The 23,847-nt window shown below is 43.3% G+C and overlaps 2 protein-coding genes across 4 annotated transcripts; both read left to right on the top strand.

The window, feature by feature from the left end:
* Positions 1–570: 570 nt before the first annotated feature.
* Positions 571–6,728, top strand: cyp11c1 (cytochrome P450, family 11, subfamily C, polypeptide 1). Its single transcript, XM_084356437.1, has 9 exons — positions 571–921; positions 1,111–1,266; positions 2,426–2,640; positions 4,446–4,649; positions 4,781–4,962; positions 5,091–5,257; positions 5,608–5,686; positions 5,770–5,982; positions 6,439–6,728. Exons 1-9 carry the CDS (start codon positions 590–592, stop codon positions 6,547–6,549), a joined length of 1,659 nt encoding a protein of 552 aa, XP_084212563.1. The 5' UTR covers positions 571–589; the 3' UTR covers positions 6,550–6,728.
* Positions 6,729–6,846: 118 nt separating this feature from the next.
* pklr (pyruvate kinase L/R) lies at positions 6,847–23,215 on the top strand. 3 transcript variants are annotated; one of them, XM_084356309.1, is made up of 12 exons: positions 6,847–6,868; positions 11,377–11,541; positions 12,768–12,859; positions 12,963–13,094; positions 15,132–15,318; positions 16,378–16,651; positions 17,359–17,509; positions 18,379–18,531; positions 18,640–18,806; positions 20,807–20,873; positions 22,676–22,790; positions 22,880–23,215. In XM_084356309.1, the coding sequence occupies exons 2-12, from the start codon at positions 11,403–11,405 to the stop codon at positions 22,984–22,986; spliced, it is 1,584 nt and encodes a 527-aa protein (XP_084212435.1). In that variant the 5' UTR covers positions 6,847–6,868; positions 11,377–11,402; the 3' UTR covers positions 22,987–23,215. The 3 variants fall into 3 exon arrangements, with proteins under 3 accessions (XP_084212435.1, XP_084212434.1, XP_084212436.1); XM_084356308.1 differs by lacking the exon at positions 6,847–6,868 and adding an exon at positions 8,721–8,864; XM_084356310.1 differs by lacking the exon at positions 6,847–6,868 and adding an exon at positions 9,222–9,282.
* The last annotated feature ends 632 nt before the right edge of the window (positions 23,216–23,847 follow it).

Raw genomic sequence — 23,847 nt, 5'->3', positions numbered from 1 at the left:
TATAGATCCAGCTGGTGATCTAATCACAAGTAAGGAACCTCAGGGTAACACGTTCACATTACATCACACATTCACTACATACATATAAATATATATTCATTTTCTTTGTGTGATTAGGAAATTATTTTGCTGTTTCTTTGTAAATAATCTGATCTGTATCACATGCGTGTATACAAGCCAAATTCTACCTGTACTGTAAATTAACTACATTTTAGTTTCTTGTGATTACTGTCTTGTTTTTATTGAGCTCATACTGGTGTGTAAAATAATCTCATGCTGCTAATCAAAGGTTTTTATACAACACGAAGCAAAACCCCAACAAATGAAGAAGTAGACACTTTATAGCTGTGACAAACGCTTGTGATAAACATCTTTTTTTGGCCTTTACATGGTGTGTGTGTTTTACTTCAGCCCGTTTTAATTCTCTTGAACTCTGATCTTCACATCCATAAATCATCACCTGCTATCAGTTTGTCAGAGCGTTAGAGCACATTCAAGGATATGAGGTTGGGAGGATGGAGGAGGGAAATAAACAGCCCTGCAGAGACGACGACGAAGGGTGTCCAAGTCTGGATGAGACCGTTTGATCATGAGGAACATGAACACCCGAGTGACTGTGTGCATCAGAGCACAGGGCACCTGTGGGTCCAGAAATCTGCTCTGTGGTGTCGCACCACAGCGAGCGCTTTGCATGACCGCAGCAGGGACGGTGGTGGATGGAAAGTTAGAGGGGAGGAAAGGAGCTGAGAGTGCAGGAGTCAGAAAGAGGGGTGTGGATGGACGGGTGAGGAGCTTTGAGGAGATCCCTCACACGGGGAGGAACGGCTGGGTCAACCTGGTGAAGTTCTGGAGAGAGGATCGTTTCCGGCAGCTCCACAAACACACGGAGAGGACCTTCAACACCCTCGGTCCCATTTACAGGTAGGAGGAAGGTAGAGGAATGATGTCTTGAGCCTAAGTGTCTCAAAAGATTTAAGAGCAACAAAGGTATACATTAAGAGTCTTTGATCACCTCATGTGTGTCACCATAGCCTTTCTGTGTGTGTGTGTGTGTGTGTGTGTGTGTGTGTGTGTGTGTGTGTGTGTGTGTGTGTGTGTGTGTGTGTGAAGGGAGCATGTGGGCACCCAGAGCAGTGTGAACATCATGTTGCCATCTGACATCAGTGAGCTGTTTCGTTCAGAGGGCCTCCACCCCCGACGGATGACCCTGCAGCCCTGGGCAACACACAGAGAGACACGGCAGCACAGCAAGGGAGTCTTCCTGAAGTCAGTACCAAACCTGTATATATGTATATGTATTGCTGATGTTGAAGATATGTTATTAAGTTATTCGAAGGGTTAAGTCATGATTTGTGGTCGGGCTTAGGACAAGTAGTAGTGGAGAAGAATAAGCAATTATTGTATGAATGTAAGTCAATGCAGCGTTCCCTAAAGTGATGGAAACAAGCTGTCTGGGTGTGTGCATGTAATCACTTGTCCCATCATCATCTCACTCTTTTAAGGGGGTCATTCAATCAGTTGTGGAAAGTATTCAGCAGGAATCTTGTAACTGCAGGTTTATAAAGCTCTTACATGTAGAATATTGATGTGATTTGAGCATATTTCAACTGTTCTGAAGGGTATTTGAAGAAAAATCAGCAAAATCCAGCAAAAATTGCTGTAGCCAGCCAGTGGGGGACGGCTTTCATTGCTGTATTCTAGCTCTGGGAGGTTGCCAAAGACTGTTATTTTGAAACTGTGTTTCCATAAAGTTTGCAGACTCACATGAGACATTACTGAAGTTAAAAAAGAAAATAATAAAATCATACTGATAAAATCAGAGCAGCAGAGACAGAGATATACTGTATTTTAGTCTCTCATATAGGTCAAGCTGCAAAAACAATAGAACTGAACAATTCCCATGATTCAAACAATAGCTTAATTTCATTTGAAACACTCCCTCAGCCGTCCTTCCGTCGCTGATCTCATCAGTGCTATTCTGTCTGACTTCAGAAGATCTCCAGAGCCACAGAGGCCAAAACAACAGTTTTCACAGGCGCATCATGAGACTCTTTACGATGAGTTAATTGACTTTTAATGGTTAGAATTGGTAGTGTGTCCTCTTGAAATCAATTTCACCTTCACCCAACCACAAAGAGTCACAAAACAACTACAAAGCTTTTTCCATGTAGTCCATCTTAGGGTAGTTTATGGACCATGTGTCGCAGAAGTCACTGGATATGTCGGTTACTTAGGGTTTAGGTTAAGGTGAGAGGAAACATAAACTGATACAGAAACAGACTTTGACACAGAATATCTCCTTTACATGAATTTCAGTAAAGCAACAGCACATCTACTTAAGACCCAGTTTCTTTGCTTCACAGTGACTGAACTGAAGAGAAACAGGTTGACTTTAATCCTTTTTCTCCAAATCTTCTCTCCACAGGAATGGTGAGGAATGGCGAGCTGACCGTCTACTGCTCAACAAAGAGGTGATGATGAGTGCCGCCGTGAAGCGCTTTCTCCCCCTGCTTGATGAGGTGGCGAGGGATTTCTGTCGAATGCTGCGGGCTAAAGTGGAGAGGGAGGGAAGAGGCGAGGAGGGGAGACGGAGCCTGACCATGGATCCCAGTCCTGACCTCTTCCGCTTCGCACTGGAAGGTCGGAGGTCATCATCCCCAGTGTATTCTTATGTGTGATTAAATTTAAAATATGAATGGACTGTTTTATCTACACCAGAATCCTGGCTCATTTCTATCCAGGAATCTATAGATCCCCCCTCTTAACTTTCATGTCTTCTTTTCACCCAGCATGATTGAAGTGCTATGGGAGAAGGAGGGTATGGATAAAAATCATCTCTCTGTTCTGACAGCCTCTCATTCACCCCAACAATCAGCTCGTTTGGTTGAGTCACGAATGCTTACGTGGGCGGTGACGTCGCCTCACGTCAGGCCACCTTTTTAAAAGAAACATTCCCCCTGCTATTATCTCCCTGCTCCTGCTCTGTCTGCTTTCAATTTAAAATATTCTCACCTCACACCAGAGCCAATCTTCATTTCAACCCGAGGCATATCTATCGTTAACATATTTTAGATGTAGGAGGTCAAGGAGAACATGCACCGTTAAAAATAGAAACACCAACAAAGACGATCAAAGCTGGCACATTCTTCCAGCAGGTCTGCTGCTTTCATCTGCCTATCTGCAACATGCCTCATTCACAAGTGTGAATGCTTGTGTGACTGTACACATGCATGCATCTGTGTGTGTGTGTGTGTGTGTGTGTGTGTGTGTGTGTGTGTGTGTGTGAGAGAGAGAGAGAGAGAGAGAGAGAAAGGGAGTGAGAGTTGATAACTTTGAGTCACGCTGCTTTGCTTCTAATGCAACACAGCACACCAAGCCATGTGTTAAGCCAGGGTAGGAATAGACTGCCAAGAAACTTTATTCCAGTCAGTGATGTGTACTTAATATAACACAAACAGGTCTGACAGGGGATGGATGTCTGGTGGGGGAGAGACGCTTCCTCTGAGACAACATATGCACTCAGAAAACAACCTTTTCTTTCTGTGGATTTGAAAATACAGAATATTTTCTTGCTGTCAAAGAGAGAAATGTCTAAAAAAAAACCTGGCTGTTTGGATTTTTTTATTTTTTTTTGGTTGGTAATCCTTCAAAGCACGGAAATATGAGCCAGGAAATGTTATGATCTACTTAAATAACTGTCAACCTGGAGTTCATTATTCAGTAAAGCCTTTATTAGTTTAAGATGTTCTGGTTTTAAAGGATAAGTTTACTCAAAAAATTTAAAGTTTTGTGGTTCACAAAATATTCTGGAGCTTCAGAGCAAAACAGTGTTGTAGCATTCTCCTAAACAACTGAAGTACATGGGGAGTGGTTTTTAAACAAACATAAAATGGCTCCATACAGCTCTTGCAGTGCAATCAAAGTCTCCAGAAGCCCAGATTTGATTTGAGAAGACATTATTTTACACCCCTTTTAAAGCCGAAATCTTTACTGTAGCCGCTAAGCTAAAAGCATTAGTGTGCACCGCGCCTGGAGCTCGACCCCGTGTTGAGGTGTCATTTACACTGGGGACATGTCCCAACCACTTTTTCAAATGGCCCAAGTATTTGTTAAAAATGTCCAGAAATAGCACGTACCAAGACATGTTGAATAACTATGAGAATGATAATGCTTTGCTCTCCACCAGCACCTGCTGGAAATGGCTGCTGCTGTTGTGAAAATATGACAAACTTTTCAAAATAAGACAATGACACAGCTACAACATGTGCAGGAAAACTGTCATTGTTCATTAGTTATTCATTAGACTATTAGATGGACTGATTAGGTAGCCAGCTGGCTAGAGTACCCCTAGGCTTGCAAACATATTAAGATCAAGAGTGTTGAAATGGTTTTTATCATATGCAATTCACCCTCCCCTCCCCCTCCCTCCTCTCCTCCCCCTGTAGCCAGCTGCCATGTGATCTATGGGGAGCGTATCGGTCTCTTCTCCTCATCTCCCTCCTTGGAGTCTCAGAAGTTCATCTGGGCTGTGGAGCGAATGCTGGCAACCACCCCTCCTCTCCTCTACCTGCCCCCCCGCCTGCTGCTCCGCATCGGCGCTCCCCTGTGGACTCAGCACGCCAGTGCATGGGACCACATCTTCACCCACGGTAGGAGGACTCCAAAGCCAGGGCATCATGGCTCACTTTGCCTGGATATCTAGTTTATGTAACTCTCTCCAATCTATTTCAGTATTCACTGCTCCCATCTCACCTGTCACCCTGTCCTGGTCTTGTTCCAGCGGAGGCGAGAATCCAGAGGGGGTACCAGCGCCTGTCCTCTTCCCAGGGTCGAGGGTCTGAGGCTGGGGCAGCTGGAGGCCGATACACCGGGGTCCTGGGCCAACTCATGGAGAAAGGGCAGCTATCTTTGGACCTCATCAAAGCCAATATCACTGAGCTGATGGCCGGAGGGGTCGACACGGTGTGTGTTTGTGTGTTTGTGTGTGTGTGTGTGTGTGTGTGTGTGTGTGTTTGTGTCTACTCTGGCCTACGTTCGTATACCCCACTTTAACTGACTCCCTGTCACCTCTCATCCCATCCTCTCTGCAGACAGCCGTGCCCCTGCAGTTCGCTCTGTTTGAGCTGGGCCGTAACCCGGAGGTGCAGGAGAAGGTGAGGCAGCAGGTGAGGGTGTCATGGGCTCAGGCAGGTGGTGACCCCCAGAAAGCCCTGCAGGGGGCACCGCTGCTGAAAGGCACAATCAAGGAGATTCTCAGGTACAAAACACTCAAGACACATCCACCTGTGTGTGGCCTGAATAAGGTATAATTCATTATAAGCCCAGAAACTAACCAGTAATAGCATAGTGGCTTATTGTTGAGCTGAGGTGATGGATGTTAAAGGAGAAAAACACATTTGTCCATCTGATCAATAGCATATCATGAAGAAAAATCATCTCTGACCTCAGGAGCAGCTGCCTCAGAGTCAGTTTCCATCACAAGTTGTCTCATCAACAGACGCACCCCTCAAGGACCTGAAATGAGAATTGATTACCAGTAATCCTGAGTTGCTGGCATTAAGAGTGAGTCAGAAGTCAATCTGTGTGTTTTTGGTGTTGTTCTGTCAGGTTATATCCTGTAGGAACCACAGTGCAGCGTTATCCAATCAAAGATATCGTTCTCCAGAATTATCACGTACCAGCTGGGGTGAGTTTGTTCTCATGTCTGCACACAAACACATTCAAGTACATTCAGTGCTACAGCTGACTGGTGCTCAACTGTTCCCTCAGACGATGGTCCAGGCTTGTCTTTACCCTCTGGGCAGGAGTGCAGACGTGTTTGAGGACCCACAGAGCTTCAACCCCGACCGATGGAGCAGCGGCAGAGAGGAGGGCCAGAGAGGAGACAGGACAGGGTTTCGCTCCCTGGCGTTTGGGTTCGGGGCGAGGCAGTGTGTCGGGAGGAGGATCGCTGAGAATGAGCTGCAGCTCCTGCTGATGCATGTAAGTGATAGCAGGCAAGAGAAGGAGGAAGGAGGGCGAGAGAAGGATGTGATGCAAGAAGAAAGTTAATTGCCTATGTTAGGTTTAGGCAATACTAAGTTTGAAAAAGTTTAGCTTTAGGAAAGAAGCTAGGGACAATTTAAGATACAGAAAGTCAGGTTAGGGTCAGACAACACAATGTTAAATAAGGTTAGCGTTAGGAAGGAAAACTAGGGGCAGGTTGGGGCAATTTAGGGTTAGTCGAATGGAAATACCCCCAAAAGTACCCCAAATTGTACCTGAGCACAACACTTGAGTTAATATATTTAGTTATTTTCCACCACAGCAGCTGAATAAGTCACGACTGTGATCCTTCTTAACATTTCCTCTCCTCCTTCTCTTCCACTCTGTCTTCACGCCACCATCACCTCCTCCCGACTGCCTCCCTTCATCCTCCCTTCCTCCCTCTCTGTCTAGATCCTGCTGAGCTTCCATCTCAGCGTGTCGTCCACAGAGGACATCAGCACCACGTGCACCCTCATCCTCCAGCCCGAGACTCCGCCGAGGATCACTTTCAGCAAGCTCTGACGCACTCGCTCAGAGAAGAGAGTCGTGCTTTCTGCATTCCACGTGTTTAATCACACAACTCAGCCCGTGTTGATCTCCCAGACATAGCCTCCAGATGATACTCTGTTCAGCTGTTATTCTGGCTTCCTCATTCAGTTTGCATTCATTCATAATGCTGATGAATAAAGTATCATTTCTTCCTCTTGTCGTCTTCATTGTGGCGAAAGCAACATTTACACTGCAGTCCACCAGATGGTGATAAAACTCACACCAACACATTTATTTATCCTGCTTGTCCCTCCTCTTCGTTCAGTCTTGGCCTGCTTCAGTACTTCAACAGGTTGGTCATCTCATTTTCTAACATCTAACCTTTACAGCCTTTAATTCCTTTACAACCTTTACTGTGCAGACGGTGTGCGATGCAAGAAGTGTAAGCAAACGCCTCATTCTGCACCCTGTTGTTTATGTAACGCTGGTTTTGGTTTGATTGTTTGTTTTACAGCTTGAAATCTTCCCTGCTGATTTCTCTCGCTCTGCCAGATATTGATCACTCTACTTTGTCCTGTTCATGCGATTGTTACCTGACGAGCCTCATGAAATACTTTATTTTCTCCAGACACACGTAACTCACTCTCAGGTTAAAATGAATTGTTCACTGTTAGAGACTAAAAGGTGAAAGTTTTGATACTAATCCTGCTTCTTGGATCCTGTAGTTTACTTATTTCTTTATTAAGTGTTCGATTTAAGTTTCATATTAGTGCACTTTGGTCTTCATGCGTAAAGCCGACCTGTATTCCAGTCTGGTAATTACTATTATATGATACTAGGTGTGGTACACAGGGTAGATTTTCTGTAGTCGACTCAGGAACAAAGGTCTGTTTGTACTTTGGCTAACGATTGACGACCTCTGTCAGCCTGGGTTCATGTGTGACTGTGCACAGATACAACCCCACAGACTGCAGCTCCATGCACTCGTTCAAGAGGTCAATAAGAAACTTTGAGTCAACTGTGCCACTGAGTGGAAGACACATCATCTCTTTTGTCAAAGTCTCACACTCCTCTATCATCAGCCGTTATCAGCCCACATTTTTCTGACAGACGACCTGATTATGTGTCTTCTCATAAAACAGGAACATGCTGCGGTGGGTGAAAGCAAAAATGTGGAGGACAGCAAATTAGTGACACATGTTTCCAAAGGTTCAGAGTAGAGCTGTAATGATTAGTCAAACGAAAGAAAACTGTCAAACATTTGCTGGTTCCAGTTCCAGTTCCAGTAAAGATTTGCTGGTTTTCTTTGTCATTTATCACAGTAAATGAAGCATCTTTGGGTGTTTGACTCGTGGTGGGATGAAAGAAGAATTTTTCATGTAAAATCCTCCAATGACCTGTTTGACCTCTGACCTTCTGGAAGTGCAACAGGCCGTCGAAACTAAAATTAGTAATTTATTAACATTTTTGTTTGCTGACTTATTAACATTTATGTTTACAGGTGATTTACTTACCAAAAGCCAAAATTCTTGAGCCAAATTCAAGCATAAGGCCACTTTTTAATACCCTTAATGCCAGTAGTACATCTCCCCATATGATTTTAATTGAATTAGCGTGTTCTTTTCAGTAGCTATGGTCTTTTCCATGTTCAAATAATATAACATTTATTTTCTCCAGTGTATTAATGAAGGAGCGTGTGTGGATTTCCAGTATTTAAGGAATAAAAGAAAGAAAATAAACTTTTTTTAATGACTCGTTTCACAATCTGGCAACCCAAAAGTATACTTCTTAAGGCCTGTAAGTGATAACCAGTGGATCGACGGTTATTTATAAGCAGTGGGGTTGAGAGTGTCTTGTGAATAAAATGAGCAGGAGACACAGCCACGTTGAAAGTATTATCTGTGTCTGATTTGGGGATAAAAGTGTGTCAAGGCCAGGGTCAGGATTACATAACCTGTAGTGATGCAGCAAGTCTCATTTTGCACCCTGATAGTTCAGTGTCATCACGGGGCTATTGACATAAAGTATTTCCATTTTTAGCATTGCTTTGCCTAGTCACTGATGCTGAGTCACCTCAACTAATTCATCCAAATGGACTCAATCCAAATGGTGCGAGTGGGAGGAGAGATGAGGGGCCAGCAGAGGGGTCAGAGGGTGAAAATGAAGGAAAGAGACTGAACTAGGCTTGTTCAGGTGACACTAGGCTTAAGAGGATGACAGGTGCACGGCCTGAGCACAGACGATAAAGGCACGAGGAGGAAGTTAATACAAAATTACAGAATAAAGAAGAAAAGGAGGAACTGTGCCGTGGATTTTAATTTAAAAAATGGAGGGTTTTTCCAAATCGGGTAAGTGGACGAACAGTTTTCTTTTGTATTTTGAGTTTTGTACATGATCATACAACTTAAGTATTATCAAAACTGACTCTATAGTGACTGATTTACATGGACTTATTGTGAAATTGAGCTGCAAGGACAAAAGAGCGTTGTGTGCTTTGGTTGATCAGGTGTTTCTCATATCTGTGATAACATTTAAATCACTCACTTGCCCATTTTGTACTTGTTGGTCAGATTATGCAGCACTGTGTCGATTTTAGATGCTTTTGAACTATATTGGCGAGTCATAGCTGGGCAAACATCTGTTCCCGGATCGATCACACACATGCACGCTGACCTGCCTTCATGCTGGAATGTGACCTTCTGCAAACATGTAATTCCTGGTACGACCGGGCCTCGCCCATCGACCCTGTCCACCTTTCTTATCAAGGTGCATTGACTGATGTTTTGCAACCGCCTTTGACCCAACTTTATTTATAGTCATCCTTCCTGTAACAGGCACCTGTATCTATGTATGTGTGTGTGTTTCCATGTGTACACCCTGGGAAGTGTCAGAGGAGGCTCTCAGTGGGACACGTAATGATGTGTGCAGCAGCGCGGCAGAACTGGGTCACAGGGAGGTGTACAGAGAGAGAGAGAGAGAAAAAGACACGAAGAGAAAGCGAGAGCAAAAACTGACAGCTACCGAATCCACAGGATAGAAGAGCCGTGTCTGTTCTGTTCACGTTATCCTGCAAAAACCTCCCAGTCACCGTTCCCATCAGGGAGTTTCCTCTGCAGACTTCAAGCTCTGTCCCTCTGTGTTTCTGCGTGTCGCTCCACCACAGAGGGCTTTAATTTAATTAAATGCAATTAAAACATAGCACTTTGCTTGACAAGGTCTTCACATTAGGGCACGCGGTGCAAAAATAACAAATGAACAAACCTAACAAATAATCCGGTTTTCAGTTTTTCCCTTCCTTGTCAGATGCCTCCTCTCGTCACCTCACCCTCTCGTCCTCCTCCCCTCTCTGCCCTCTTCATCCTCACCTCTTCACTCCCGTTGTGCCGTGAGCAGCGACCTTGTCTGTCGGGCCCCTATCTCCTCGTCCTTCTCCTCCCTGGTCTTTGCCCTCTCCTCCCACGTGGAGGCAGAAATGGCAGGCTTGACTGACTGTGACATCCTTTAAAATGGATGCCATTGTACCGACTCAAAGCCTTCAGTCAGGTAGACTATAAAGCTGTGCATGAAGACATGGGCTCCATTTACTGGCTGTTGCACTCAGGCTTTGTGCAGTAGTAGTGACAGGTGGAGTCACTGGGAACTAGTAGTTTAAGTAGATTTTGCGATAGTTTGCAGGTAGTTTAACTACATTCATATTCACACAGTGATTCAAGTAGTTAAATTACTTTTTTTGTCTTTTACCAAAGACTACAAACATTTTTTGGCTGTAAAAGGAGAGCAAAACTTCAATATATTATTGTCTGTAAAGTGTGGCTAAACATTTAAATTTTTCGGCTGGATATTAAAAGCTCCTTTTTTGTTCCTAATCCTGCCTGCCTCCTGAGTGTCTTGCATTTGGGTCCTCGCCATTTTGCCACCCGTCACATTTATATTTCAAAGTGGTTTTGTCCTAGACTTGACCCTGCACCAGAGCCTTCAATAAAACCACTAAAATTTGCTTTATCTGACTTGACATCAGGGTTGGCACGTGGTGCAGGTAAGGTTTGTGAGGGGTCGTTCACACAGATTTTCCCAGTCAGGAGCTCATTTTTCCGATTATTCTGATTGAGCCAAAAATCAGCGAATGAACCAGCATTACTTTAAAATGATCAAAGTAGAACTGCTCTGGTTTTTCACGCTCTGATCTATGGATTTGTTCTTTGTTGGCCCTTTGTTGTTTTTCAGTCAGAGACGAACATGTAGCTCGAGCACCGACAGAAAACAAAAAATGCAAGCAAATCACGTCTCCTTTGAGTTTGAGTGTCTCCTCTGAGAATACAAGACATCTCAGTTTACCTTTATTCCTTCTGCAGCAGAGCGGGAGATAGTATTTTAGTGGATGCATGTGAAACAAGATCCTCCTCTCTGCTGTCTGAGAAACAGACTTTTCATATCAAAGAACTGCTGGTGTGGAGACCTCTGTGTTTCAAATGTCACCGTGTAACCCTGTGTGTTTCCTCTACATGGCATTAATCTCAGCCTCCCTGTCACCCATGAAATGCCATTTTGTTGCTGAACTGCAGTGTTTTGTTTTCATACAGCTGACTGGTATGGCAGCTGAATGTCAGCATGTAAATCCACACGACCCCTCCACGCTGTAGTTAATGTCAGGTCAGCTGTACATTCAGAGTCTGCGGTGGAAAGCTGTAGAGTCTCTGATATCTTCCCTTCACTCTAAACACAAACTATAAGTGTTTTTAAACACAGAAGTCGCACACACGTTTTCGATGAGATGTTTAATTTGTATTCTCAGGTGGAGTTGGCAGTCGAGTTTTCATGACTGACTTCACCCCGCTGACAACATTTTCTCTGTCGCTACAGCTCGCATCAGGCGCTACTCAGAGGCGATGACACTGCCGGACTCTTTCATCCAACGCCAGCAGCTGGATGCCAGCATGGCTGACACCTTCTTGGAACATCTCTGTCTGCTGGACATCGACCAGGAGCCAATCACAGCGCGCAACACCAGCATAATCTGCACCATCGGTGAGTGCAGAAAACGGCTGCAGACAGTGAGTCTCAGTTTCAAGTTTGATTTCTGGCAACTGTTTGTCATCGCTGGCACTCAGCTCCTGGGTGCTGCCGGGTGGCCCTAAGTGTGTTGGCAGGGTTTAAGTCTTGGCTGTGTCACCCTGGAGCTCTGTTTGCCCAGAAAAAGAGAAATATAATTGGAAGGAAACACAAAACAGAAATTGCTTCTTAGTCCCTCCAGAGCTCTGAATCTCCAGATATCACCTTTCATTTCTCACAAAGGCAAATATCGTTTCACTGCTCACTGAAGGGGCTTATTTCGAAAGTGTTAAAGTAGCAGGTAACGCTGATAATCATTTTAATCATGAATTAATCTGCCAATTATTGTCTTTGCCAATAAAAATCAGGAAAATATCAGAAAAATCTGAAATTTGACACATTCAAATTCCCTGTTTTGTCTTTGAGTCCAAAACCCAAAAGTATTCAGTTTATCATCACAGAAAACACAGAAAAGCAGCAGATGGTCACATTTGAGAAGCTTGAATCAGTGATAGTTTATCAAAGATGTCAATTTTATGCCAATCGACGTATTGTTTATGCTCAGATTTAATGTTAAACACCTAGGCAATACTGAGCACCGGTCCAATACCAGTGCCTTAAAATATGTGTACAGTTTAATAATAATAACCCTATATTGTTATTATGTTTTTGTTTGTTTTTGTTTTTATTATTATAATTCATCATACATCATACAGACAGAAAAAACAGACTCATGCATTGTAGGCAGTATCGGAGAGGGTTGGGCATGTGGCCTTTAAATAGTATTGTGATATTTTTAGGCTACATCGTGATACACATTATTTATATCAATATTTTGAAATCTTTTGAAATTGAAATTTTGAAGCACTTGTTAATGTTAGGGCTTGGTGCGACAATCGAATATACCAGGATATTATCATAATTTCTGACACTGGTATCGGTTTCGGAGCAACATTGAAAACATCTTTACTCGTTTAAAAATCACAACAAAAAACCCTCAGACTCTCTTCTAAACAATGACAGTGCCTTTATTGTCAAACATGTTACGTTGGAGTTTGTTTTAAGGTCAAACAAAACAATGCTGTGACAATAAAGGCATTTAAATGATCTAAAAGAGAGTGTCCTGGAGTTTTTGAATCCTTTGAATCCAGGAAGCTCTCGTTCCCTCACATTTTGTAAACCTCTCTTTCTTCTCCGTTCAGGTCCTGCATCCCGATCGGTCCCCAAACTCCAAGAGATGGTGAAGGCAGGAATGAATATTGCTCGCCTAAATTTCTCTCATGGCTCACATGAAGTATGTCCTGTGCCTGTGTTTTCAGTACTTAAACACACATGTTTCAGTCTTTCCTTTAGTCATGTATTGATTCTCTGTCCGTCTCCCTCCCTGTGTCTGTCAGTACCACGGCCAAACCATCAAAAACATCCGAGAGGCGGTGGAGACGATAACCTCCGACCCCTTGTATTATCGGCCGGTTGCCATCGCCTTGGATACGAAGGGTCCAGAGATCCGCACTGGATTAGTGAAAGGGGTAAACATGTTCTGCCTCATCTATCAACCAGTCTGAATCAACCTGTCACATGCAGTCAGGTGTAAGAGGTGCTGAAAAATATGTCGACTGCTTCGTATCATCATCGTTTTCTACAGGTTGTCACAACTGTTGTTGTGTCCTCTTTTGCTTTCTCATCATCAGATTATTGTGTTGCTGTCGCACGCCGTCTGCTTTGCTGAACAAATAACTCCAAGCTGTTGGAAACCTCTCTTGCTTTGATTAGCTTACAAAACGCTCTGCATGGTGCGAGCTGCACACTGATTCTGGCTCATTGTGACTCCTCTAAAGTCTGTTTAGTAGACTAATTGAGGGATACAATTAAGTTACTAACACATGAGCTATACATACCAGCCTATTCTACTTTCTTGGTCTCGCATATCATGAACAGAGTTAGGAGTGACTAAAGTGACGCAGGACTAAAGTGACGCACTACAGTGATATATTAATTTATGCTGTAACGGAGCAATATAATGCATTAGGATGCATGCATGAAATAGGATGTTTGGTAATATTATCACAATTACTATGTTCAGTAATGCTTCACCACCTGAAGTTAAGGGTTTAGAGATGTTTTTCAACCTGGTCAGACCCACCATGTCGCCGGTGACCCGTTTAACCTTGTTCAAAGCGGCTCATAATGATATAAATGTTTTAACTTTGGTCAACATGGACATGCTACACATGGTTAGATAGATTCTCCACATTTCCAACATTCAGCTCATTTAGCAGAAACCACAAGAACTGATCTGAAGAATAAGTCATAGTTCATAGTTAATCATCATTACCTAATGATTCATTAATGTATTATCTCCCAGTCTGTTCTCCAGTAGCTCATCACTATCTACTATGAAGTCCTCAGATCACAGGAATTACTTGATGTATGTGTTGCCCACACATATTTTCTGTTTCCTGTTGGGTATGTTTGTTGATGCCTAAAACACGAGTGTATTGAAGTTTGATACCCAGCTCAGTAATGCAAAACTCTACACAGACAGTAATATTGCAAAGTCACTTATTACATTCAAATGATGGTAATATGTAATACATTACATTTTGGAAGTAACTTGCCCAACACTGATCATGAACACTGTTACGACGCCGAGAAAGTCCAGAGGATGCAAGGAGTAACGGTAAAAACTGAACCCAGGGAAACCGGATCATGGAAACCAGAAGTATAAACACAAAAGAAATGTGTAAACACATTTAGTAAGAAGAAACATATTTACAATAAAGCCACCATCATTTCTTGCATGTTTTAGCAGAGGACATTTTACACTAACAGCAAGAATGTGGATAACATGAGAAAACAGCAGACACAAACAAAAGAGTGATGGTAGAAAGCAGTTGACATTTGTGGGACAGTTATAACCGAGTACAGTTGAAGTCTGTCACGTTATCACATCGTCACTGGCACGTGAAACCTCTGAATTAACAGAACGGTTCAGCCACAAGCAACATAACACACAGACCAGCCTGTTGAAGCTCAGCATGGATTCAGACAGCGTGTGGAGTTCAGTCAAACAGGTTTTCAGCTCGGCTCAGATGCAGGTTGTGGTTTTGCAACAGCAAACAGAGATACGATCCACACTCAGGACGAGAAAACCAAATATTTGATTCCAACAGATTGAGGTACATCAACATACTATAGATGACATCAACTTGACTTGGAGGGTTGCCATATATCGTAATTCTTACGTGCCATTTATTTTTTTATTTATTGAACAGTTTTCTTGCCAAATTTGTGAGTTACACACTGAGTTTGTTGGTTCTTCTGCTCCTGGTAAACAACAAGGACAGATTGTATGTCACGTTCCTGCCCACACATTCCTACAAACAATACCGTGATGAAACTCTGTACTTGCACCACAGGTTTCCCCCATAGAGATCATGTCCTGAACAACCAGTGATGACACATGTTTGATAACATCTTCTATGCGTTAGAGGAGATTATAGAGGTGATAGTGGTGTTTGCTGAACAGAAGTCTTTTCATTTTGTGTGTGTGTGTGTTTGTATAGACGGTGGAGGAGGAGGTGGAGCTGGAGAAAGGCAGCCATGTCCGTGTGGTGACAGCAGAGAGTGACAAAGACAAGACAGACGGGAAGGTAATATGGGTGGACTACCCCCATCTGCCCAAAGTCCTGAAGAAAGGAAGCACGATCTACATTGATGATGGCCTCATTGGACTCAAAGTACAAGAAACAGGTAACGCACATCAAGTTGTCTTTAACAAAGCAGTAATATGACAAGATCTTACCTCCTATTTTCTTGTGTTATGATATATACTTGATGAATTATGCAATACAAATACATACATAAAAAAAGACACACCAACACAAGCATATATATGCATACACACTTGAAATCAAACATACATCTGCATACATAAACATAAATATTCCTGTCTGCCATTATCATATAACACTTCTCATTTTGTTTACCCTCATTATCGTCCATATAAAGTCCTACTTGCTTTATGTTTATCAGTTCACAGCACTGATGTACAAAAGATCACACTCTGATCAGCCCTGTCTCTCAGTCTGAATGAGATGTTTTTCTAACCTTGCTTAGCTGAATAAGCTATTCATGAAAAGACGGTTCCCCTGGAGTCGTTCAGCCCCTTAACAAAATCTGCCACCCCGCCATTATAGTACTAATGTAGTCTGGATCATATCTGAGTCTGCTATAATTAGTGGGTCACCTTGTATATATGGCCTCGCAATGAAATCAGATTTATAACTTGAGAAATCCCAGATACATTTATGGACCTTGCTCCAGTAAGCCGACAAAACATTTCTGGAGCTTCACAGCACAACAGAGATGCAGCATTCTCCAGCTAAAGCAGAAGGGGACTTGTTTAAAAACATAGAAAACAACAACTGCAAATATATATAAAATGGCTCCATACAGCTCATCTTTAGCAATCCAAGTCTCTGACACCCTGAGATCTAAAATTGATTTGAAAAGATGTTATTCGTACCATTTCTAAAGCCACAATTTTCACTGTGGCTGCTAAGCTAAAAGCATTAGCGCTCCACCCATCTGAAGTGGATGCAAGAGCTTGACCGTGTGTCAAGGGTGCAAATCAATTTGGGATCTCAGGGCATCTGGAGACTTGGACTATGCCTGAACACTGTTTTGCTGTGAAGCTCCAGAAATGTTGAAAAAACTTCACCCGACTTTCTATCAGCATGGGGATGAATAGATAATGACTGAATTTACACTTTTGGGTGGACTCATCCTTTAACTCCTTGTCCTCTGCAGGCCCTGACTGGGTGGACACAGTGGTGGAGGCCGGCGGGCTGCTATGCAGCCGTAAAGGCGTCAACCTCCCCGGCTCTGACCTGATCAGCCTGCAGGCAGTCAGCGAGCGAGACGAGGCCGACCTGAGGTTCGGGGTGGCCCAGGGTGTCGACATCGTGTTCGCCAGCTTCATCCGCTCGGCCCAGGATGTCAAAGACGTGCGGCGAGTGCTGGGGCCCCACGGGCGAGACATCAAAGTGATCAGCAAGGTGGAAAGCCGGCAAGGGGTTCAGAAGTGAGTGGAGGAAAACACTATAAATAAAACCATTAAAGCATGGTTATTTTGAGCTGGAGGCAGTGAGAGTGTCATAATGAGGCTGTGACAGGACGTATAAATCCACCGCTCCTGTGGACGGCCAGCTGTCAGTGATGGATGGACATATGTCAACTCTGGATTCAATGCATCCATGATAAGCGATGTGTGTCGGTGTGAGTTATAGCTGCCAATTAAAATATCTGACACAATTCATGTCACAGCTCCCTCATCCCCATCACTTTTCTCACGCTCTCTCCTGCTGCTGACACTGTTTGACTATGGCTCTAATTTAAATGTTGGCTCATAAAGATTACATTTTGCTTGATTATGATGCTGTGTGTCAATATTTGGAGTGAAGAGTCGTGTTTAACATCCCCTGCAGCTGTTTTTACTTAAATCATGCTCATCACATGTTCCTGCTCTTCCCTGTTTACACTGCTCACATATTCATAATGTAGGATTTAGATCTCAAAGCAACAAAATCCTCAATATGTTCTCGAGATCCAGAAGCAGTCGGCAAAATCCTGTTTTTGCAGCTCAAAACACGTCCTGGATGAACACAAACAGTATAATTTTGCTCCTCTCTGCTTCCTCGTCCCCTTTGTGCTCTTTTTCCAACTCCCTCTTTTCATCCCAAACCCTGAATCCTTCGCCTTCCTCATCCCCGCCCCTAATCTCTCTGTCAGTTTTGAGGAGATCCTGGCTGAGAGCGATGGCGTTATGGTTGCCAGGGGCGACCTGGGGATCGAGATCCCGGCGGAGAAAGTCTTCATCGCCCAGAAGATGATGATTGGACGCTGCAACTCTGCCGGCAAGCCTGTCATCTGTGCCACACAGGTCAGGGGCTAGCACACACACAAACACACGCGTGCAGATATGATAAAACATGCAGATTTAGACTCTTAACTACGATGTTAACCAATCAGGTGTCAAATGGTCCGAGCAGACGAACATTAAAACCTAACAGGCACACATTAACCTTGCACTCCTACATAATGCACTCACACGAACACACACTCACTTGTCTGATGAATTCATCCTCAAAGACACACACATTTCCCCTCTTTCACACCCCTCTCCGCTTACACACACACACACACACATGCATGCACACTCCTGCAGCCATGTTGAGTCACAGTGCTGTATCTTGTTTATGCTACAGCTCCTGACTCAGAATGACAGCGTTATAGCAGGTTTGCTACTCCAGACCCGAGCCCACAAACAACACCCACACACACACACACACACACACACACACACACATTTGCACACACATGCACACACATGCACTGATCAGCATTAGCAGCAGCTTCTTAGCTACTACAAAAATGCAGTCTCTCAGGCAACGCTGCGAGCTATCTCATCCTCCAACTGTCTGCCCAGCCTATTGACTCATAATACTGAGTCTCTGGCTTGCCAATAATGATCTCGCAGAGTCATCCTCGCCTGCCTCGCCTGCCTCAGTCTAAATGATTGCTCATTTCTCCTCCGCCACTGTCCAGCCATCCACAAAGCCATTAGCTCCTCATTGTCTCGCGCCTGTGTGCCTTACATTTCTCTCTCATCTAGGACAAAATTTGACACATAAAGTGGCTTATATTCGATGGATTAATCCCTCTACAGGGTCTTATTCACTTGAGACATTTCAGCTGTGGTTAAAGTACTAACGTGAAGCTGATGTGATGTGTGTGTGTGTGTGTATTTAGATGCTGGAGAGCATGGTGGCCCACCCACGGCCAACAAGAGCGGAGGGTAGTGACGTGGCCAACGCTGTGCTGGATGGAGCCGACTGTGTAATGTTATCTGGGGAGACCGCCAAGGGACTGTTTCCTGTGGAGGCAGTCGCAATGATGCACTCGGTGTGTGTTTCTGTGTGTGCATGATGTCCACTCTGTTACATCTGACTTAGGGCCCTCTGATAACCCTCTCCCCCTCCTCACCCTCACTCCTCTGTCGCTGTCTCTCAGATCTGCAGGGAGGCAGAGGCGGCCATTTTCCACCAGCAGCTGTTTGAGGAGCTGCGTCGCCTCACTCCCCTCTCCTCCGATCCCACAGAGGTCACAGCCATCGGAGCTGTGGAGTCATCCTTTAAATGTTGTGCTGGAGCCATCATAGTCCTCACCACCAGCGGCAGGTGTGTAAACCAAACCTATCACCAACAATGTATGGCTACAATACGGTTAGAAACTAGTTTCAAGCAAACTCCTGCAACTTGCAAAATGACATTTATACGCAATATTTCAGTTCTTGATCTTTATCAGGCAAATAGTTTCACAGTTCATCAAAAAAGGACACAAACAGACACAGCAGGAGGCAGGTTGAAGCTTTAATAATGACAGCTAAAATCCAAAATCCAAAAAAAGTCCGGTCTCCAACATTAAAGTCCTTCCTGCGTCAGTGGTCGGTGGTATTGGACATGAATCCTGAAGTGCTGAGTCATCCCAGGAGCATGCTGTTAGGTTGAACACTTTGTTCAGTCCCTAACTATGAACATACTGTAGACCCGTGCAAACACATCACATAATGTTTTTTTGAGTTTCCATTCTTCCTTCTGGACAGACAAGACAAGCTGCTGGAGCAGCAGATGTTGTGTTTTTATCCCAGAGCAAAGATTTAATATTGCACTTCTGTTTCCTGCTTCCACATCCTTAGGGCAGAGTTTTATGTTGACTATAACCTTTATTGTGTTCCCCTTATGTTTTTGTGTGTTCTGCCAAAATACATATTACTGTTCTCTGAAGACATGCACTCACATATAGATATACTATTATGTAAACGTATATTTTTGCATCACCACATACACACAGGCACCACATACAGAGGGTGTCAAATTGGAGGATGAAGCTCGATATCTGAGAGGAGAAACATGACAAATGCAAAATCTTCAGTCCTATCACACTTTATTACTCATACAGAGGCTGAGAAGATCCAGTTGACCTTGACTGCGGATCAAGATTGTAAGGAAGCAAGACAAAGAGTCTACAGCGATGCTATCAGCTCTGAGAGGCTGTGCTCGGGCACAACAGTGCTGTGAGCTAAATGCTAATGTGGGAATGTTTAGAGGCTCACAAATGACAAAGACATACAGGCTGTGTTTAACACATACAGTGTTTGCCATTTTGAACAGCTTAGTTTAGCGTGTCAGCATGCTTATATTTGTCTATTTTATACAGTATATGTAGGAGCACAAAAAATACAACAAAATTGACATTATGTCAAAGATGTCTATGTAATGTGTTGCAGAGATATCTGTCAAAGTTAGCATGCTAACCAGCCGCTAGCTCCGAGGATAACTGAACCTATTAGATAACATCAGCTACAGTTAGCAATTACTCTGGTGATATGCTGCCCCCTGTTGGTTTGGAGTATGACTTCGACAGGTGGCCAATTCTTACAAAATTGCACCTTTAAAATTAAATATTTATATTATGTTAATAATATACATATGATATAATGTAAATTGTACATTGCCTCTTAAATAATTTGTTTCTTAACTTCATCACTACTGGGGGTTATGTGCTATAATGCCGGTTGCCCCCCACCATAGCATAGAAAAATCATCAGGTGTGATTGTTATTTTTGTACGTTTTTGAACAGTTGTGGTTACAGACTCTCTCTCTCCACCTCCCTACAGTTGTATTTGAGAGTAATGCCTTTGCCAAAAAAGAGAAAAAACACACGAATGAATGAATTAATATTGTTGCTAGAGGAAAAGTCAGAGGATCAAAGTCTTTAGGATTCATCCTATGGACACAAAATCAGATGGATCGTTGTTGAAATGTTGTGACCAACAGAGCAGTCCCTTGAGCCATGCCGCCTGCATGGCCAAACAGTGACTTTGAAAGAGTGTTCATTATTTCATTTTGATGACTTCACTCAGTGACCTCTGCATTTAGATGAATTGTGCATTCAATCAATGTGTTAAACTCCAACACCACCATCCTTCAGTAAATGAGGGGAATATCTTTGAGAATAAACGTGTTCAGAGAGTTATACGCTAAGGAGCCTTGAAGCTGTTCTGGTGATGGATCGATACTTTTAAGACACTTTATGTTGGTTTTTCCTTGAATTTGTCAACTGTCTGTACATACTTCCCTCCTGCTCATCATGTATCCTTCCTCCTCTTCTCTCCAGGGCGGCACATCTTTTGTCCCGGTACCGGCCTCGCTGTCCGATTATTTCCATCACCAGAAGTCCTCAGGTACCGTCTGCCTATATGAACCAGCATTGCACTTGTCTTTCCTGAACCACCACGACTTCATTGTTGATGACTCATACTTTTAAAAACTGAACAGTGTGTGATACAGTCAGTATTTACTATCACAGTCTGTTGTTGTTAAAAGTCACAGTGCTAAAGATGTCAGATTGGTCTCTCTGACTGTGTTTATGTGTGATATTTTACTGGGGTGTATTTCTGTTTTATGGAGCGTTCTACAGAGCTCTTTGCTCAAAGATAGTTATTTTAAAACATGTGGTCAGAGCACAAAATGTGTCACAAACGGTCCCAAAGTAGCTCAAGATTACCTTTAATTTTACAGCCCTGTGGAGTTAATCCACATAAGAACCTCCTCCTCGTGCTATATGCTCCACATGGAGGTCGGAGAGTCAGGGTCAGGTTCAGAGCCGCACATCTGGACCTGGTGTGGACTCATGGGGGTTGACCCTGTGACCCTACTTATGGCAACCTCTGAGATTACAGGGGGGTAATTTTGAATGTTGAAAACTTTATTTCTTCAGGAGAAACTCACTAAGAGCAAGCTCAGTTTTTAGGAGTGCCCTCTTTACAGACAAATAAATGAGACAACGGACAAATAAAAGATGAGATGTAAGATGTAGAAGATACGTCTACTTATAAAACTGACACAAGAACAGGCCTCTCAGCTTCTGTCTGACTTAAGTGCCATAGATGCACAGTAACATAATGTTATGCAGTCATATTGTCTCTGGAATTATAAATCAATACACAATAATAAGAAAGTCAGTACAAAACAAGGACTGAAGTAGAATAGCTAGCAGAATGATTAATATTGAAGACAATGACATTCATGCACAAGCATATATGACGTTAACAGAAAGATTAGCTATTTTGACATTTCTGTTACAGAATAAAAATGACGCTCACCTGAGGGTAAAACTACAAAGAAAGGCCAGGAGGTCATTAAGATTTAAAGTAAAAGTGTGTCTCATCCTGCCCATTACACTGTGAGCAAAAGTGACATTTTGGCCTGATAGTGTTGCTGGAGAAAGGCTTATAAAGTGTGTGAATGGAAAGGGTTCGTCCTGTGGGGAGTGTGAATGTGCATTTTAAATCACATGAGATGTATTTATTTATTTAGTGTTTACAGGTGAAAAGTTGGGCTTGCTGGTGGTGCTGGAGGAAAGGTCGGGGATTCACCGAAAATATCAATAGACTCAACATGTGTGGTGAATTTAAAGGAAGTCTGGGCTTTCGTTTTTGAGAAAATGTTCTCATGGATGAAAATGCCAGTGAAATGGCCCTCACATCAGTATTGGATCAGTGGGTCCCAACCTGGGAGGCATGACTCCTTATTTATACTTCTGATTCTTGACCTTTACAAAGGACCTCACGTATGGCCCACTCTCATGAGAGCGATTTATCAAGAACTTTATTACATCTGGCACAAACGTCCACTTGGTCTCAAGGATGAACTGATTAGAGTCAGCTTTAGTGGCCAAGCATGGGAAGTAAATAACTCCTTGGTTGATCTGATCATGACTGATGTCCAGACAAAGCCATAACCTATCAACAAGTAGACTTCGCTATATTAACTTTATAGGGTCACAAAGACTTGGAAAACACTGCATTAGATCAGTCATGGGCTCATTGTGGACGTCAAAATCTTGAATATGCAGAGGAACTGGCAGAAATGTATCACCTTATCAGACACCACAAACAAAGTAGTAGTAGTTATATCTAACACAAATCACTGTTACGTAACAAATACCTGAGCCTTCCCTTCACGTCTCTGTCGTCTCCCTCAGGTGGCCCGTCAGTCTCAGCTGTTAAGAGGAGTGTTTCCTGTCCTCTTCCACCCTCTGCCTGCTCCCGTCTGGGCCGATGATGTCGACAACAGGGTCAACTTCGGCATGGATATAGGTCAGCGGGTGTCTCCTCGTGTGCCTCCTGCTTATTTGTATGCTATGATGCCATCTCACTCACACACTCTCCTGTGTTTCCCTCCTCAGGGAAAGCAAGAGGATTCTTCAAGTCGGGCGACATGGTGATTGTGGTGACAGGCTGGATCCCAGGGTCCGGTCACACTAACATTATGAGGGCGGTCAATGTCCCGTAACAACTTGGACCTGAGTCGACTTTAGTGTTGAAGCCCCAAACATATAAATGTGATGTGAATAAAATAAAAACCACTGTCATTAATAGATTCAGGTTTTAAATTCACAAGTATTTCGGCAGTATTGTCCTTATTACTGAAACTAAAGTTGTGGTAAGGAATTGTTGAATGTGTGTCTTGAAAGCGATGACTCCCTCCAAAATTAAACTTGAAACATTAACTTTAAGCTTCACCAACTGAGCCGTCCAGCCTCTTCTTTTCACCTCTGATATTTATGGGAGTATTATTGAATTGAATATTAATATTATCTCTTTATCTGCCATCGTGGAAGCATATCATCATTGCTAGCCGATAAAGAATTGGGAGATAAGGCTTTTATTCTTGTCCACAGTCCTGAGCTTACCTCTGTGACAGCGCAGCTCTTTTGGCTGTTATGAGCGGTGACTGGCGATGCCGAGATGACAGGTATTGAACCGCACTCCTTTGTCCAGACTGAGATGACCCAGATGCTGACATCTGTCTGACGCTCTACCATAAACTAATTATATCTGTGACTGCGTGGCGCTTCCTAGTGTGTCATGATCCTCCATATGACGTCCTCGCTTTTCGCCTGTGTGCTTTCGCCTTGAGTTGTGTTTTCTTTCTGGCACTAATATGCCCTGAATCCTCCTGTATTAGATTACCTATCCTATTCCTGTCCATGTTTACATTCACATACATAGTGAGCTTACTGAGCACATTGTTCATGGGTCTTTATCACAATTTGTCTTTCATAACGCATGGAGACAATGCATTTAAAGCACTTAGAGAAGATACTTTTATACTGTTTTCAGTGGTGGAAGAAATTTTTTAGACCTTTTACTT

This window comes from Pagrus pagrus, assembly GCF_965226575.1.
Source record: "Pagrus pagrus genome assembly, chromosome: 7".
In the NCBI taxonomy this organism is placed as follows: Eukaryota; Metazoa; Chordata; class Actinopteri; order Spariformes; family Sparidae; genus Pagrus; species Pagrus pagrus.
The sequence above is the reverse complement of the archived record's forward strand: the minus strand, read 5'-3'. Positions and strand labels throughout refer to the sequence as shown.